Here is an 18,825-nt window from a genome sequence, read left to right on the forward strand (position 1 = left end):
AATCCTTTCCCCTCCCCATGCCTCATGTGCTCAATATCCCTGGGAAGGATGGAAACTAGTATAGTAGAAAGGACCGCAGTACCACTTCCCTGTGCCCCTACATATTCAAGGGAGCAGGAGGGAAAGGCAGTAAAAATAGTGGTTTGCCTCCTCATACACATATCCTTTGTTTCTGCTTCCTTACTTCGAAATTTGTTCCTGCCATCCCTTTAAAGAACCCCTCCCTGGTTAACCTTTTCTCTCCTATGTTGCAAGTACTTCAAACTTCCCAGGCAACAAGGGGTGAGGATGGGAACACTGATGTTAAAGGAGGAATAACAATGTCAGTGGGCTTTGTAAAACAGTCGTGTCGTTTACAGTGCTTTTGCAACACCTGAATGGGACCCACCCTGTAGGCTCTTCGCACTGGCATAATCCATTCCCCAGCTCACCAACGCCATTACCAGACCCAACAGAATCAAGAAAATCCAGTCCTCTCCAAGCTTCCTGGTAACATATTTCTGGATGCGTCTAGCACAGTCTGTGGAGGGAAGAGTGAATCAGAAAAACTGAGGGAACACAGATGAAGCATGTGTCTGTCTCTCTCTCATGCTAAGAACTGACTACAATAAGATTCTACTTGGAAGCATCATGGGCTTTGTGTGGAAGAACTGGTACCCATCCTTCTCTTACACAGTCCTGCAAAATCTTTTGCAGTTAAAAACCCAAAAAACCACATGGGGGAGCGAAGTGGTGGTGGGAGGAGGACAGACATGACACAGGGCAGAATTCAACATCTTTCCAATCAGATCTTGGCTTTTCCTAGGATGAAAGCTCACATGACAAAGTCTTTTTAATCCACTGTGATTGCTTTTCCTTCCCTCCTTCTTCCCAGTCACAATTTTCTTGTCTTTTTGCCTTGCTTAAATTCCATCTCTTCGACTGGCCTATCCAGTATCTGGTCGTAGGGTAATGAAAGATGAATTGTCCCTACCTTGACATTTGGAATAGTGCTCTTCTTTGATCTGTACTTGACTATCACGTTTCAGGGGTCTTTCATTGTTCTTTTGGGCCTGCTTCTTATTCAGTAGTTTTGCTGCTTCCTTGTCTGCAAAGTTGGTTATCTGGTCTGTGTATTGGCCATAAAGCTAGAGAAGCAGAAAGCAAAAGAGATCAAAGGGAAAAGGTAAGGCAAAAGCTCCTTCAGAAATCATATTAAAGACAAAAAGGCAGATCTACTGCTTCTCCTTTTTGGGGTACAAGATACGATCACAGAATATTAACTGTTTTCTAACATCTGGAAAAAGAGCTGGCTGTGGTCTGAATAGATGGAGCAAGGCTTTCTGGAGGTAAAAAAGAAGGTCAAAGAGTTCACATGAGGCTGCCACCCTCAGGGCTGTCTCACAGATGTCAGCAGCACTGTGAAACGTCTCTGAAGGTTTTGAGAGGTATTACACTATCAAACAGGCTGCATGAATGTCCTGCATCTGTTCCTCCTGCTGCCAAGGAATGTTTAACAGGGCACGCAGCCACTGATGGTGCCTGTGGAGGAAAAGAAGCAGCATCAGCTCAGAAATATCACAGGGTGCTGAACAGCTCCTCCCGTTATTTACCTAAATCATCATGCTAAATCCTCACATATATCCAGTTCCTCTGAATTTCCTAGCTACTTAATCTAGTCTTTGTCTTCAGCTACTAATCTTGAAATGCACTGGGTCATATGCAATTCAAAACTAGCTACATGCGCTTACCAATGACATTTCACACATGGATCTGTAGTAAATTGGCAGTTGTGCTGTCTCGTCAACAAGATCTCAAGGGAGCTTCAATGATCCTGACTGTACTCCCATGAAGAGCAGCTATCCTACCTCACTCATAGTATAGGTGGGGAAGGTGTGCATTTGAGAAGCAAAGAATGACCCGCTCCTCCTCACATGTCCTTCAATGAACAAGCTTTGGCTTTACCTGAGGTCAGGCTACCACCTGCTGACCTTGGCAATTCCCACCCGCAAGGAGACCCTTTGCTTCCTCCCCAGCACATTTGCTTCTCTAAGATGCAGGAGGAGAGTGAGCAATGTTTTGATCCACAAAATCAGACACTTCAGCTGGAGAATGACAGACATATGAGAGATATAAAGCTCTACCATGCTCTTAGGAGACATTTCTATTTGACAGCTTTGTGTCTCCTCCTTTCAAAGTGACACAGGAGATGTTGCTCCTGTTTCCTTGAGATCAAATAGATTCAGAGACTCGGTGAAGGATCTACGCTGAAAGGCATGTCTGCAAGTTTCTAGTCCAAGACTTTGCTCAGAGCATGCAAACTCCAAAGCCAGATCAGGTTGCTCAAAACCTTGCCCAGACAACTCCTGAACATTTCCAAGGGTGGAAATTCTCCAGCTTCTCTAAACACCTGTTTCAGTGCTCTACCAGTTCTTATTTCCACATAACAGATATGACCAAAGTAATAAGTACTTTATTTATTTGCATATATTCTTCAAGAGACACTTGAACCATATGCTCCCTTCAAAAACCCTAGTGTGCGTTCTGTGGAAAAAAACAACATCCAGGCTTCGTTAAATCATCTTGTTCTTAAGGTGGCTGCTGACTCTTAGCAAAGAGTTCCTATCTGAACATCTAAATGCATTCTTCCATTCATCACTGCACTGGAAGCTGACAAATTTAATGTAATTATTAACCATATGATTATCAGCATACTCTAGGCAAATTAAGCAATGCATGCTCTGCAGTGAGGAATGACCATGCTATGACTCTCATAGTACAGACAGGACAGGCAAACATCAGGCTGAAGAACTCTGTATACAAGGTAAGCTGTCAAATACAGAATCCAGTCCTAAATAGTAGACTGCTCCTTCTTTCTCTTGCTGTGTCTATTTCAGCCAGAAATGCCAAGTACTAGCAGATTTTAGACAAATGCATCTTCATATCACCTCAGTTAATGTTTCACTGCCTTGACATGGTCATAAAAGATGGTTTTATATCAAATGCAGCTTAATCCAAACTATGAACTCAAACCTGTGCCACGTATGATATTCAAATTAGTTCCATCTGCCCAGATGGAACAGCATGACAGTGTAACAGGATGAACGGTAAAAGTCCTCATACAATATCCTCATTCACTGTTTCTATCTGGCTGGAAAATGATGCACTGAGGATACAGGGAAAAAGGAGTCAGTTGTTTTGTCAGGCACAAAAATGAAGGTTCTGTCCTGCAGAACGATTTTGTCTCAACACAACATGCTTCATACACGAGTTTTTGCTTCCCAAAGACTCTAGCAATATTTAAAATGGTAGGAGATTGTAGGACAGAAAGAATCCAGAAACAAGAGGATGACCTCAAAGCAAAATTAGGTTAGGCGAGAAATATCTACTCCATTAGAAGGCATGTAAACTTTAAAAATGTAACACGGTAGGATTTAGACTGCTCCTTCTTCTGATGCTCCCTCTCTAACACAAGGAACAGATCGTTTCTGAGCACATCAAAACTGGAGAGAATTTTAAAAGTATCAATTAACACCTCAAGGGTTGTGCCAGAAAAGGTACTATCAAGCCTAGCTTGGATAAATGCTGAGTGAGACCGTGGTAATGGTGCCAAACCAGCTGAAGGTATAAATACCACTAAAGGCAGGAAAGGGGAAGGGGAATAAACAGAAACCATCCAGGGACAAAGTGCAACCAGGGTAAAGTTCCCCTTCAGGGAGGAAGCATGTCAAGCGTTTAAGCAGGGTTTGAAATAAAAAAAGATGGGGAAGTTTCATTCAGTAATGGAGGAAAAGCTGCACAGAATTCCCAGGGAAGAACACGTGTGCAGCACCACAACCTCAACACTTTCCCGGGAGCTGTTTACTGAGTGCTCAGCACCTACATAAAGCTGCCCTTCTTTCCCAGCCCAAAGCATAAGCAATTCCCCATGCCATTCACACTCAACAGTGTGTTCTCTACAGCATACTTCAGTCCTGAAATCCCTTCCCACAGCACTGCCAGTGCATGTTTTTAATCTACTGCTTCTGGCTATTGAGGCAGCCTTGGGCTCTACTACTCATCGCTCTCACTCCCACCTTGCAGCCATCCTGCTGTTCCTGAAATTGCCTTCCCAGTTTTTTTTTCCAATGGATCACAAAACAGTAGCCATACTTAGTCTTAAAGGTGAAACCTCCCCAAACTCACTTTGTAAGTCAGCTTTTTCAATGCCAGTTAAAAGTCTAGGCTTGACTTCTCAGACATAGAGCCAATGAGATACCTGTGAGGGGCAGGGGGAAGCAACAAAACAACACTTCTTCCTGAAGAAGAGAAGGCAAAGGGGAGATCTGTCTTGGGCTAGAGACCTCCAGAGGCCTCTCCCACCTACATCTTTCTGTAAGCCTGTTATTTGATATTACTGCATTGCCTAATTCCTTGTAATAACACATCCCTCCCACTACACCCATCTGTGTATTGCTGGGTGAGCTCTCTGCCATGAACACCCTTTCTAAAGTCACGAATAACACAGCTTCTAAATACTTCACCAGCTGTAGCTGCTTTCTCATGCAGAAAGAAAACAATACAAAATCCTACAATGTATGATAACGTATATTTTTGTCAATGTACATTACGTCATCTGTCATATATCTGCTTTTATCTTAATTGTAAAAAATTATGTATATATTACTATTATTACACTACTATTACTATTTTATTACCTATTAACCACTAGATGTTTTTTGACCATCAGTTCGCTGAAGGTCCCAGGCCAAAGACCAAGATTTCACTGTTCTGGGGCTTGTGTAAACTATATCAAATCACAGAGCCAGTCTGAAATAGCTTCTAACCTACATATAAACCAGAAGGCAACAGCTAGCAGAAGAAAAGGGCACAACAGAATCAAAATCTCTCTCTGACAACTCTTTTTACACATGACAGTGGGGAAAGAAATCTTAATGGTTACTCTGCATGGAAATGGATAATAACATGTGCAACAGATTGTTTTTCATGCTAATGATGCAGGTGTGCACGTTTGTACAAGATGTACATTAGCATGCATATTTATATTTTATCTGCATGTGCATGCATGGCTAGCAAAATATATATATATACAGCAAGCCTAGTTATGTCAGAATATGTCTGCATACAAAGTTTCATACATAAACATACATGCACATGTGCACATGATTGTTTATATACAAGTATTTCTAGGGCATATTTTCCAGTAAATCTATAAATACAGCTGTCTGACTTTTAGACTGCAAATTGTGTTTATAAATGCATGGTTGCTTGGGGGCATTATTGCCTGAAGATATGCATGGGAATGCATTTGATGGCCTGCTTGTTGGTACTTGAGGTTGTTTATCTACATGCATTGGCCAGCATGCCTCTGGAGCTGAGAGCAAAAGGGCAGAAAGAGCACAAAGGGGAGTTGTATTGCCTCACTGTATCATGTGTGCCTGTTGCAATGTGGCACATGTAATTTCTGTTGGGATGTTTATCTATTGGAAGAGGTTTTCTTGGTGGCAAATGTGGCTTTTTTCCTATCGCTAAATCAAGAAAGTCTTCAGGAGATGATTAATGGATCCCCTCCCCCATCCCCTGATTGTTCACCTAAGTATTCATGTAAGGGGCTTTGAATTGAAGTAAGAAGAAACATCCACTCGGTGTGAATTTCACATTCACATGTTCTCTCTCACCATTTGACTGGATCCTTCATTGCTCTAAAGCCCCCTTAGGTCAGCTCAGTCTGAGCAAAGTGGTAGGAAATAAGACACCAGGACTCTGCTTTGCAAGAGGCCGTTCCAGAAGGAGAGGTAGAGGAGATACAGAGGATAATAGAAGAAGAAGCTTAAGCAGAGTACATTTTCTGAACCAGTGCTTGTATGAACCAGAGCAAGAGTCAGGTCAAAGTTTAAGGGTTAGAAAATACTCACTTAACAGCTCTCCTAAGAATTACCAAAACTATCAAAATACATGGTCTGTGACCATGAAGCGCTTTTTGGTCAAAGAAAAGTGAGAACAGAGCTCTGCATCACTTTGTCTATACAGCTGTGCAGCTAGATACCCATCTATATACATCACTGTTCTGTTTGGTTTTATTCACTCTTCTACTTACTTAATTTCACTCACTACGCAGCTCAAGGCAGCTGCAGTTTCTCTTTGCTGTTACAAATATATGAATGGACTGTATGATTTTCCCAATCCCAGCTTGTCCACTCTAACTCTTTGTGTCCATGGCAGGTGAAAACAACCCCTGACTCAAAATGCTGATAGCACTCATGAATGTAGTTACAACCATGAAAGTTAATGCCTGACCTGGGAGCCGGCAAAAGAAGGGGAGAGGTGGTAGGATTGGGAATGGACAGGGTGCTCTACCAGCACCGTCCTGGGAACCCCAAGAGCCTGTGTGATCCCTGGAAAACCTGTGCTGCCACAAACGTCCAAGTTGTCCAGCCCTACCTGTGGGTAGCTGAGGGAGTTCTCCAGGCAGTGCAGGTCGTCCCCTGTCCCCCTGGCCTCATGTCCTGCCTCCATGGGTATCCCGTAACGGGTGCATTTCTCAAAGCAGACATAGCTGTATTGCGGAGTGCCCCCCCACAAAGCTGACTTCGATCTGGGCTCCTGCGTCATGGTCTCTGAGCCTTCCATGCCTCTACTCTTCCTCACACTCAGTTGTAACAGAGCTGTTGCTCTGAGCCTTACCTAGAGCCACCTCATGTTCTGGCCAAGTGCATGGCCTCCACACTTAATTCTGCTCTCCCTCTTCTTTCTTTCTCTCCTCAGACCACTCTGATTTGCCCTATTGCTGCACTCACTTTCTCTCTGCCCCTCCTCCTCCTTGTGCTTCTCTCACTTTCTCCCCTTCCTACCCAAAGGCAGCAATTGCAGGGCTCAACTATATTTATAGCAACCTTCTTCTGCCACATGATCTCAGCAAAAGGCACTAACTCTGCTGGGATTGAATATCAGGTGTGAGCAAGAGGGGAACTCCTGAAGGAGAGGGAAGGGGAGGGGGGTGGAAAGAAGGTGGTAAGATAGAGCTAGAAGTACAGAGGCAGAAAGCAGACAGGAAGAGGCAGAAATGATTATTCAGGAGATCTCTTCATTCACATTTCCCTATTCTGAGCAAGCTATATGTGCAATGAGAACAAAATTCAGTGGGCTTCCTCATTCTTTCCCCAGATATCAGGTGTCCGAAAGACTAAGTGACAATCCTAAAGATGCCAGCAACTACGGTGAGATAGAAGAAGATGGGTGCACATTCAATGTCCCAATTTTTCTAAGTCCATGGTCCACAAGAGAAGCAGCAAGGCCTAATGGAGAAGTCAGGCATCCCTGTAAACTGCTGGGCATTACAGCTTAAACTCAGCTGTAATGTAATGTACCCATGTGCCCTTATGGGGAACACTTTACACATTTGAAGAATGTTATCAAACTGCTTTGTGTGTGTTCAGCCATGGGTATATAGAGAAATTTATTCTTCTTGATGCTCACTTTTCCACAGGCTAGAGCATTCAACAGCTTCTCCTCTCCACTACGGCACTTGTTTCCTGGACAGGCAAAAAAAGCAATGAGCTCAGCCAACACCAGTGAGCTACCAACCAGTGATAGGAATGAGAAGCATGTTCCAAAAACATGGTCTAGGGACACCTCCCAGTACTGTCAGTGTGCTGCCTGTAACCATATGTCTTTTGATGGCTACTAATCTACAATGAGCTTTGAGTTCAAGACCCTAGAAATTGTATAAAAGAAGACCCTGCATGCCTCAGAATCACCAAAGACCTGCTATTAAACTCCTTCTTCATCCTCTTGTACACTATCACCTCTCTAGAATAATGGTTTCCAAGTTTCTCACATTGCAGGATAAGAGATTTGGAGGCAGAATGGGGGAGAGAGAGGCAAAACACCCTTCTTTTGTGTTCAGAACAGTAGTCTCACTATTTCATTTTGCAGACCTCTGTAAAACATTTCTCCTGGAGGTTCATTTTGCTTTTTCTCAGTGTACATGGTCCTTGAGAATGGGGTACAAAGAAAGGTTCCGAGAGGAATATACACTTGATTTCCTCCATAAAGCACCTCCCTACCTCCTCCAGTGTTTCTGCTAACAATATCCATATGCACATCCAGTAGCAATCATATCTATATGAGTATTGCTACTCTGTCCCACCCACACCTGGTGGCAGGCCAGGCAAGCTCTGAATATTTACAAAAGCAGTATCAGTGCTGCCTCAAAATCTGTTTCATTCTCACCATCACTGACTTTACTGTCAATAAGCAATGTTTCCTGAAGGAAGACTGTGGCCTATCAGTAGGACAAAACTTGTAATGAACCATCTTGAAAAAGAGTTTCTAAGTGTGTCTAGGGAATCAGAGAAGAGCATTCTGATACCCTCTTAGGTTTCCCTCATAAAGGCATTAAGTGCTCCCTATTTATTGAGATGCTTTTGGAAGACCGGTGTCATTATGGCTTACATAAAAAATTATGCATAGCAGACACAGTATAGTGTAAAGAATATAAAAAAATGTATAGAATATAATCATACATCATATATAGGAAACCTGAAAGCCAACCACAGTAAGCCCCAGCTAACATCAAAGCTGTAATACAGAACTGTATCTTCAGTTACTGTTATGTTTACTGGAGGAGAACACTCATGATCACAGCTACTGGAGTACTAATGGGAAACTTTACCCAAAGGTGCACTCTTCTAGGTCTTGTTTTTCAACAGGCAGAAGAACAGCACATCAGAAATTGCTTCAGTTTAAAAAAGAACCCCCTACCGTCAGCTAATCAAACTCGACTGCCTGTTTTGTATGATATTGTTGTGGAATTTCTATGGGAAATGATGATACAATTACAGCCTAAGAGAAGATCCTACCCTGAAAGTTTGTTTTTTTCAAGAACTGTTCCTCTCAGCCTCCAAACTGGCCCCAGCCTCTCACCTCATCAATAAAAGCATGAAGGACCTCAAGGCCAACATTCACCATATGGCTCTAGATGCTACTCAAATAAGAACCCTTTACTATCATAAGGAAGACAACCCACAAAACCCCTGCACTCTCAGTTGTCCTTTCCACAGCATAATACACCTCATCCAAATGGTAGACTGATAACTATACAGGTGAAACAGTGGCACGCGTGTCCACTCTAAGGACCTATCTCAAAGGACATCTGCAGGTAAGGACTGTGGGGGAGAGCACTTCTCATCAAACCTCATCTCTACCTCTGATCTCTCCACCCAGATATTATCTACCAAGGAGAAGACTGAGAAATTAAATTCACCATTCTAGTGCATGACAAAATATATGACATCTGTAGCGATACTGGATTTATGTCACATTATTTCCTGTGTCCTGAACCTTATCATGCTCCACAGCTGATAAATCACACCTCTCTCTCTTTCTTCTATGAGGAAAGCACTTGCCAGCTCTCAGGGTGCTATCAGCAATCCTCTCTATTCCACAAAGTACCAACAATGTCTTGTTACAGCCTCACTGACACTAGTCTAGTTAAATTCAAAGCAGCTACACTCAACTTGTATTTGCTTTGAGACCTGCTGCTTCTATTTCACACCCAAAGAAGGACTTGTAGACCCAACAGCTTGTCCACTTTTTCCAGCTGGCACAGCTGATCTAATGCAAGATTCTCTTCCAGCTCTACTCACTGTCCATGTTTTCAGATCAGCAAAGTCCCACAACTACAGAATACTGAGCACACCCTGAAAAGATCTGCCTTTCTGCAGTGCTGCTGCTCAGTCCCTGCTGTCAAAACTCCCCTACCACTTTTCCTGTAATTTCCTGCCACAGTTGTTCTTTATATACTTTCTTAAATGCTCATCTGTTCTGCTTTCTGCTACCAAGCCCTAGCTCTACCCTTCTACCAGGACACAGCAGTGTAACATTGTTGCTGCTTGAGAAGTTTAGCAGCAGGCTCAGGAGCCGAGAACAGAACAGAAGGAAGATGTAAAAAGGAGGAAGCTCTAATAACCACCTTGCACTAGTCACTAACACAGATGACCTGTACATACGGCTTGTCTCCTCAGGTGCACCTAAGATTCTTGAAAGGGCTCATAAACATTTTTAGACTGCCCCACAGCACACCTAAGGAAAGATTCACAACTTGCTCATACAGACCATTGAGAGACACCGAAGTGTGTTCCTGTGATACTTCCCTCAAGCAGGACACCTTTGTGACAGACGAAACTACAGATACAGCCCAAATTAGGGTCTTAGGTGAGGAAAAAGAAAGGAATAGAAGTTAGAAGATCTCTCACCCAAGATGGGTCTCTTCTTCAGTCAGCCATCTATCCTTCTCCTTCCTCTTACCAGTTTTCTCTCAGGTGTCCCTTTCTCTGTGTTTATTTTTACTTCTGAATACTTTTCAGGATGCAGAAATATAATTCTGAGCCTTCTCATCATACTGCCTTTATAGTGAAAGCTCTGATAGTGTGGTGGGAGGGATGATTGAAGGCTCCCATTTCTCTCACGGTCCTCCTGTCCCAGGAGATTTATCACCTGAAATCCCAGTACTGTTAATCAACAATGATAAGCTTAATGTTCCCTGTGCCCTGCCCACACAATTATCAAACATTACACTAATTTCTGAGCCTTCTGCTTATAGAGCTTGTTTGTTTGTTTGTCTAGTACATTAATCCTATAAGAGCCTGACCATTTCATGACTTCACGGTATACAGACCTTACAGCCCACCACCAGACTGCAGCTTCCTCTGGAATGAAACATCATGTGTACTTTTCAGCTTCCACCAATACTGAATACACAGGACATTATAGCAGATGGTGATGCAGAGCCCTCTATCACCCCAGACTGAAAGGAACTGAATATGTGGAGGCAGAGTTACTGCTACATAGAACCATGCATGCAGAATAGAAAAGCACCATTTAAGAGTAAAGAAAAAATAATACTCTGTACTTAAGAGAACTCAGTCCAAGAGCTCCATAGGCTGTGAAGGAGACAGTATAAAAGATAGGCTGTAAGATAAAAGAAACTAAAGAGGAAAGAGGAAAAAGGGAGTTTGGAAGGAGGAAGGGGAGAAAGGTGGCAAAAGAAGGACTACTTAACAGGCTCTAAGAGGTAAAGACATAGGCAATAAGACACAAAGAAAGCACAGAGGACATGAGGCAATGAGGTGCAGGACAGGAAGAAGCCACAGCAAGGCACTTTGCCTCAAGCAATAGATTCAGATAGAGCAAAAAAGAGTGAACAGGCAGGAAAAAGACTTCTGTAGTCATAATACAAGGCAATGGCTTGTGGATGAGAACAAGGTGCTCGAGCACCTTGATGGGACATTTTATCATACCACCCATGGTGGTGGCTTCAAAGAGCTACAAGGTGCAACTGGATCTTTGGGAGAGAAAGAATGATGTGAAAAGGGTTAGGAGGAGGGAGGGAGACTGGGAGAAAAGACAGCTTTTATAGTGAAAGAAAGAAACAGACTATGGACTAAGATTGAACCTTAAAAGAGAAGGTTTTTAAGCTGTGCAGGAGCACATAGTAAGCAAGGCTGAATGTGGAGACATGATGGCAGAGAAGTCTCAGAGAACACTTGAAAAAAGGGTTGAATCCACAGTAAAAGGTAGAAAGAAGACGGGAAGTTTAAGGGTTTTCATCATGGAGTAATAACAAGATAATATGATGATATTCAAGAAGGCCTGTACTGACCAGTACTAAGCTGAATAGAGCAGAACTGACAGGAAAAGGGCAGATTTTGAGAATCATCAGCTTTGGATAACTGAAGTAGGGAGATGATGATGTTACCAGAGGAGAGGCACAATGGGGAAAAAAAACAGTTTCACACCTGAGAGAAGAAAATTACTTATAGGAACACAGGGACACAATGGAGCCATTGAAGTAGATTTGCAATAGATAAACGTGGAAGGAAACTTGAACAGATCACAGAAGGACAAGATGTCAGTGTGGTATGACATGATATGACTGTATGATATGCCATGACATGGCAAAAACCAGAGGAGCTTTAAAGGGGAAGGGTTATTGTCCTAGTTCCAGAAACAACTGAACTGTGACAGTTGGCAGAGAGCACTTTGTCAATTTACCCCAAAATCAAATGAAACAAAGCCGTATCTATGTCAATGGTGGTACCTAAGGTAAATTACTTGATAATTTGAGGTTGTTTTATCTTACATCACAGTGTGGTCACAGTTTCAAACTGAGAGCAAAACAAATAAGCAGAGAGAGCTTAAACAAACCCAGCAGCAAGAGCAAGACACAGAAAGTCACATTAAAGAGAAGACAGCAAAATTAGGTTTTATAAATGTATCCAAACTCATCCAGAACTTTAAAGTGGATCTGACTAGACGTCCTGGTGAGCTCTCCAGTCAAGATCAGCAGGCTTCAAAACTCAAAATAGAGCAGTCTTCACTAGAACAACAGTAAGATTATTTATTTTTTAAATAGAGAAAACTTCAAAAGTGTTAGTCAGAGATCACAGAAATAAATACGATTTATACACAACTCTCCCCCACCCACTGTAACCTTGGCTGCAACTAACTCGGTGACCTTCTGAGTTGCTAAAATTTTGTGCTTACACTCCATTGCTCAGGAGACCATTTCCACACCTCCACAGCTTGGATGGCTCCTCCCCTACAGCTGGCCCTCTTCTTCAATTGCAGCCCTCAGTTCCCTCAGTGCCTCTCTACAGTTCTGCACCCTGTAGCCTCCATTAAATAATTTCTTCCTTGCACATGCTCAAGAGCTTTCAGAAGGAAGATGTGCCTTACTGGTGGGGTAGCGATTGGATTGTCTTGCTTCAGAATAAACTGAGATCAAATCAAACAGTATGTACAGAAATGTCAAAAAGTTAAAGCAAAACAAAAAGATTGTAATGTGCATCCAAAAGCAGCTGAAGTCATTAAGAATGAGCAAACACTCAAATGAACTGTTTGAAGTGGGTTCAATGGATTTCTTATTTTCTAGGAGAATAATGTTGCACAAACATTCTCTGAAATAATGAGCTTTAAGACATTTTTTACAGAAGAGACTAAGGAAATACAGACTTAGGAAACAGAGATTCATCCCTAGTGATCAAAACATTATTAGGGGTGCTTCTGAGCTTGTGGATTTGTTATTATTCCAGGTCAGAGACTCCACAGACTTTCTGGGAAATTGCTCTTTACCTGTGTATCTAGATGATCCAAATGGTGAATGTGCCCTAATAAGCCACCTGCACTATGACTGTATTTTGTCAGCTAAAACCAACCTTGAGAGATGGTAGGCAGTGCATTGTAGATAATTCATGCTTTTCTTCCCCTCCTCCCTGTAGATTGCTTGTGGCACAGGTAAAATTAACAACTGCACATTCAATTGACAACTGTCAATCATGTAATCACATGGTAGCATGATTGACATCTTGAGGGTGGCAAGAAAATGCACTGGTGGGCTGGCACAGGCTACGCTTGGGCTCCTGGGTTTGTACTGGATTTGGCTAATTTCAAGAGACAAATGCTGCTTCTTATGCAAGCCATGGCCAACTAAGACAAAATATGGTCACAGATGAAAAGTTTAGGAGGAGGACTGGCTTATGGAGCAAAATTTTGTGGACTGAGAAGAAAAGGGAATGTTTCGAGGACACACTAGCGGTATGGTTGGGCTAGAAGAAGGGACCTTAAGAACTGACAGACATCTGCAGGAGGCCATGGCTAGGATTAAAGGTATGCTAGAAAAGAAAGAATGTATTTCATCTTTCTGATAGACAGACAACTTGAAAATGCTTGAAAAGTCACTTCTTTGAGGCCACAGAATCTATTGATCTCTCTGAGAGGGTGACCACACAACTGATTAGGGGTACTGAAGGAACAGACTGCTTGAAAAGCACAGTCCTAATTTGTTCACTGCTGGAAATAGTGATCAAGAAGCTTAATATACAATAAAAAAAGTAATTTTCAGCCAGGTCAGCTCTCCATTCCAGCTAATTCATGGCCACAGGAATGATGGAAAAGAAGGGGTCAGGAGCACACCTAGAAATGAGGACAGGGATTGTCTTTTCTGACTGCAGCAGAGACATAAGCAAATATAAACCTTTTCTTGGTAACATCTGGGTCTTACTTACATTTCTGACTTTCCCTATTTTTAGAGCAAATGCTATAAACTACTTATATGAACTTCATAGTTGCCAAATACTAGTTGCAGACTGTACTAGTTTGTCCTCTCCATTTGTCTCAGCTGAGAAAAATGATGTCAATATAAAAGTTGTAGCGCAGATATGTTATCACTACCATTTTTAAGTACCTGATTTACTATCAAAGTTATACTAGTAAATCTTGTACAGTTTTGAGTAACTTTCCTGTTTTTCCTCTCATTTCCCCATCCAAATGCAGATACCCACACAAACCCACCTAACCCTCCTGCACAGAAGGGATCTTGCCTGTTTCCCATAAAACAAACCCTGGTAGTAATATGAGAAGGTGAATAGAAGGAAGATAGTAGTTCTCTTGGCACCTGAACAATAAATCCGTCACAAACAAGGGCAAACTAATACCCCGTGATGATAACCTTTCGTGTTATCACTGGCTGCTGACACAGGGATGATGACAGTGAGAGTCAGCACAGCATTCACTGGACTCCCTCCCTCTTTTATAAGTCTCCTGCGTTGACTTGTAGGAAAGTGTTGGGGGAAAGGAAGAACTTCATCGAGCAAGTGTATCTGGGTTGAATTACTGGGTCATTTTGGCATGAAGGCTACAGAAAGTCTTTTCTCTGTGGAACTCTTTAAACTAAAGCTTCTGTATACTTAATCAGCAAGAGCCTATTTTGACTGTCACAAGGGGAAAAAGGTGCCATGAAGGTTCAATAATTTCCAGATGCCAGAGACAGGTATTTCAAGCCCAGATTAGTCAGCAGAAGAAAGTGCAGAAGGTGCCCCACAAATGGCATTGTGTCCTAGGGCTGACATTTAATGTCCATGCCATCTAAATATATTATACCTGGAACAGGAATCCAGGGAGTGCCTAAATATTAACATTAGAAGCTATTGACCGAAGTCAGGACTAGTGGAAGGATAATGGGCTAATAAAAAGAAGGTGCAGAGGATAAATGATGGGAACTATTCTAACATTCATTTAACTTGAGAACTGAAATAAGTCCTAGAAGCTGCTAACTCAGATTGTTTATGAGAAATTACTAATTTTTGGATGTCATGTTTGTATCTTTAATAACATTGCTCACAGTCTTGCTCATGTGCATTACTTGGTGTTCACAGTAAGCAGAAATCACTGAAAGTATTTCCTGCCCTCGGTCTGGAGTGTAACTCAATTTTTTCCTATCTATATCTGATATATCTGATCCACGAACAGTGTCTGTAGCATAGAGTGATAGGGATCAGTCAGGAAACAAGAAAAAAAGCACAGATGGTCCTTGTGAAATTTTTCAAATCCCCCTCCCTCTGCTGCTTGTCCTTGCCTCAGGAGAAGAGCCACTGCTCTCAGCCAGGTGCACTGGCTGGGCTGGGGACCTTTACATACAGAAATGTCCCACTCCACAGGCTTTAGGGCACTACAAGGACCACAGGCTCACACAAGTCTCCAGGCTCCTCAGACCCATCATGCTGAGCAACAAGATGAGCCACCAGCTGAAGGCTCGTTCCTCTGGGGACAAGATGCAGCTGACCCTTGCCACGGCAGATTACAACCTCATCTTCACCAGTGTGTGCCCTATTCAAGGGGGACCCCAGGGCAGAGTGCTTCCCTGTAACACAGGGACTACAGCTCTGGCTGCAGAACTTGCTGGAATACAGCACGTTCTGAACTAGCACAGTGATGCTGGTGGTACCACTGGCACCACCACTGCTGGCCAGAAGGTCCCTCACTCCCTTCTCTCTCTCTCTCCAAGTGAAACAGCTCGAAATCCTGTCATTAAAGCCCCTGAGATGGAGTTAAGGGGTACTCTCCTTTCAGGAAGGTTCTCAGTTGTGTTAGCTGCAGGAGACTTTCTACCTTGGCAATTTAACTGTACTTCGAGGAATTACCATTTGGACAGACATAACTGTCTATACAATTCCATACTGACTTTTGCCACACTGATCATTACAACCCCGTCCTCTCTTGACCTATAGTCTTGAATGCTAGGGAACGTAATCGTTGTACTAAATCAGCTGCTGCACATTCAGATCTGCTTGGAAGTGCATTAATGTATTTAATATCTGTGTTCTGATACCAGGTCTGCAATGTCGTTTTATCAGTATACCTTCCTCACCAGTATCAGTCCCTGCTCACAGACCTGCATTGGAAATAACAGGCAGAAATCATCAGTCAGCTCTCCCTAAAGGATACCTGGTACCACCTTCAACCAGATAGGAATGCTTCTTTCACCTATACCCAAGTGCAAGAGATCAGGCTGAGCAACTCCCAACTAAACAGAATCTGCATCTTGCACTGGAACATCTCACAGGCAGCCTCTGACACTGAACTGTTGTCCCTTCTAGACAACCACCCACTCTGTGAGGGCTGCTGTCACTTCTTGCTGGCCTAGTGGCCATTTTAACATGGGCGCAGTAGGACCTGCGAAAAGACAGGACCAAAGACTTTGGGAAATGGTCTGCGCCTGGCTATCTTGCCACAGCTACACACAGAAACAGCTGCCAGCAGAAGAATGCAGCAACAGAGCAACTGCACTGGTTTTGGAGCTGGGTGGGTGTTTGACTGTCTTGTGATCCATCTTTCTACAGTAAGTGTTTGGAGAAATAGGATAAGCTGTGGGATTCAGAAGTTTGCTTGTCCTGACCCGTTCTGTTTTTGGGGGTTTTTTGCTGGTCATTCATGCAGCTTCTTTGGGAGACAGATCATAACACACATTTCTTTTACGCCTTGAAGAAAAAGTGAGTTCTAGGAAACATGTAATCTGAATCCTAGCAGAGAATAGCCAGGATTTTAAGGATTATTTTAAGGATCTGAAGCAGATGAAAGAAGGACCGAGGGCTTTCTATTTGGACCTGTTCTCTTTAGATACCACTATGGTGTCCTTCAATAACCCGTATCTTCTGGAAATGTTTCATTTTTTGGTCATGTCTCTTAACTGATTAAAAGGCTTTTTATATGGTTTTCTGTTTGATCCATTCTAGTGGATTCTTTTGATCCTTGTTGCTTTCACAGGAATATCCAAGCACGTTGTGGTCACTATGAAGTAGTGGTTTCAACTAAGTTGTTGAATGGTTTAGCATGGTACCTAGCCATAACATTTTGTGGACTTCCTAGCTGACTATTCCACAATCACCAATTGCATCTACTTCACACCCAGTGACAAGCCTATATGGGGGTCATTGCAGTTTTTTGTTACTGTTGTTTCTTGCCCTAGCTGGCTCTCTGGTCTCAGTCAACGTGAGTTTTGCAATCTAGGTTCAGAGGGCGGTGATGCAGATCCAACACTATACAATTCCTATTTAGGTCTGAAATTCCAATCTATTTGGATGCTAAGTTCATTAGTTTGATCCAGATTCTCTTTAGCATATAAGTACTACTCTATCACTAGTATGCTTTATCTTATCTTTCTGCATGTTTTTTATTCTGGTATTACAATTTCCCATTGATTGTCTACCACAAAGTTTTTAATATGCCTGGTGTATGTTCTGATATGACAAGAGACTGGTCCTATATGTTATTTTTCATAATTCTAGCATTTGCATACATACCACTACTTTGTTTCCTGGTTTGGTATTCTATTTAAATCGAACCATTTTTGCTTCCTCTATTTGATTGTTCGAAGACTCTGATCTGCCCTGCACTTGAGGGTACAGGATTTCTGTAACTTCACTATCCTTCATAGAAATGAAGAAAATATGCTTTTGCACCTGCTATTTTTTCCTGAATCTTCAGTCTGACAGTGTACTGATAACCTCCTTAATGTTCAGCATCAGAAGCCTGATTCCTGCAGCTGGTATGTCCCTCCCGCACAAGGTCACTCTTTATAACAGGTGTGCCAGAGTATCCTCAGATGTTTTGTTAATACATTACACTACCATTACACTATGTACTTGCTATAAGGTTCTCAGGTTCTATAAGGTATTGGAAATTAGATGGCTGAGTAGAATATAAACCAAACAAGACTGGAAGAAACAGCACATTAAGAAATAACAAGCAAGCGATATCCGGATAATCTCTTACTACCAGCTGAATATATGAATTCCCTCCCTTTGCTTCCCTGGACTGGCACTTTTGAGGGAAAAAGTCAACTGAGCACTTGACCAGCCCCTGGGGTTCTGCTCCCTAAGATGTTGCTGAGATGAAGGAGTGGGACAGTTCTCATGAGGGTTGACCAAGTAGGGTACTTCTGGCAGTTGTTAGCGCTGCATCAACAAGTTTAAGCTGTTGTAAATCATGTTTCAGGGGTGGAGTTTCTTTAATATGGTTATGCCTATGGGTAGCCTATGTAGAATTTGATCAGTTTCACACAGTGATAGAACAGTCAAAGTAATGAATGAGAGTCACATGGCATAGCTAAAGACTAGAACTGAATGGAAATCAAAAAGTACTATACAGAAGGACTACTTCTTGCAGATGTTCTGACTGTCTTCCTATGGGTTTACAGTTAAAGGCTACTAGTCAGACTGGAATAGGCCATGCTACCCAAGCCCTACACAGAAGAGATTGCCTGTCACATTCTGCACCTGCTTAATCAAAAGCCAGTAATGTCTCAGACCTTGATTTTTTTAGTCTCTTTCCTCATTTCCAGACAGGGTCAAATCTGGTCTTTTATCTTTTGGTATGAGGGCAGCTAAAAAGAGAAAAACTAAAAAACAAAAAGGAACTCTTTCAGGGTCACGGGGTAAAAGTAGTTCAGACTGCTTCTGAAAGGTACAGGAGAAGCTGGGTTAAAGAAGAGAGAACACACAGTAATTC

The 18,825-nt window shown here is 42.4% G+C and overlaps 1 protein-coding gene across 1 annotated transcript in view; it reads right to left on the minus strand.

The window, feature by feature from the left end:
- Positions 1-6,609, minus strand: part of CLCN1 (chloride channel, voltage-sensitive 1) — a 37,779-nt gene extending 31,170 nt beyond the window's left edge. The window contains exons 1-3 of the mRNA XM_010012936.1: positions 6,421-6,609; positions 974-1,127; positions 389-520 (exon numbers count right to left, since the gene is read on the minus strand). Coding sequence (XP_010011238.1) covers positions 389-520; positions 974-1,127; positions 6,421-6,609 — 475 coding nt within the window. The remainder of the gene's footprint in view (positions 1-388; positions 521-973; positions 1,128-6,420) is intronic.
- Between the last annotated feature and the right edge of the window lie 12,216 nt (positions 6,610-18,825).

This window comes from Nestor notabilis, unplaced genomic scaffold, assembly GCF_000696875.1.
Source record: "Nestor notabilis isolate BGI_N333 unplaced genomic scaffold, ASM69687v1 scaffold11354, whole genome shotgun sequence".
Classification (NCBI taxonomy): domain Eukaryota; kingdom Metazoa; phylum Chordata; class Aves; order Psittaciformes; family Psittacidae; genus Nestor; species Nestor notabilis.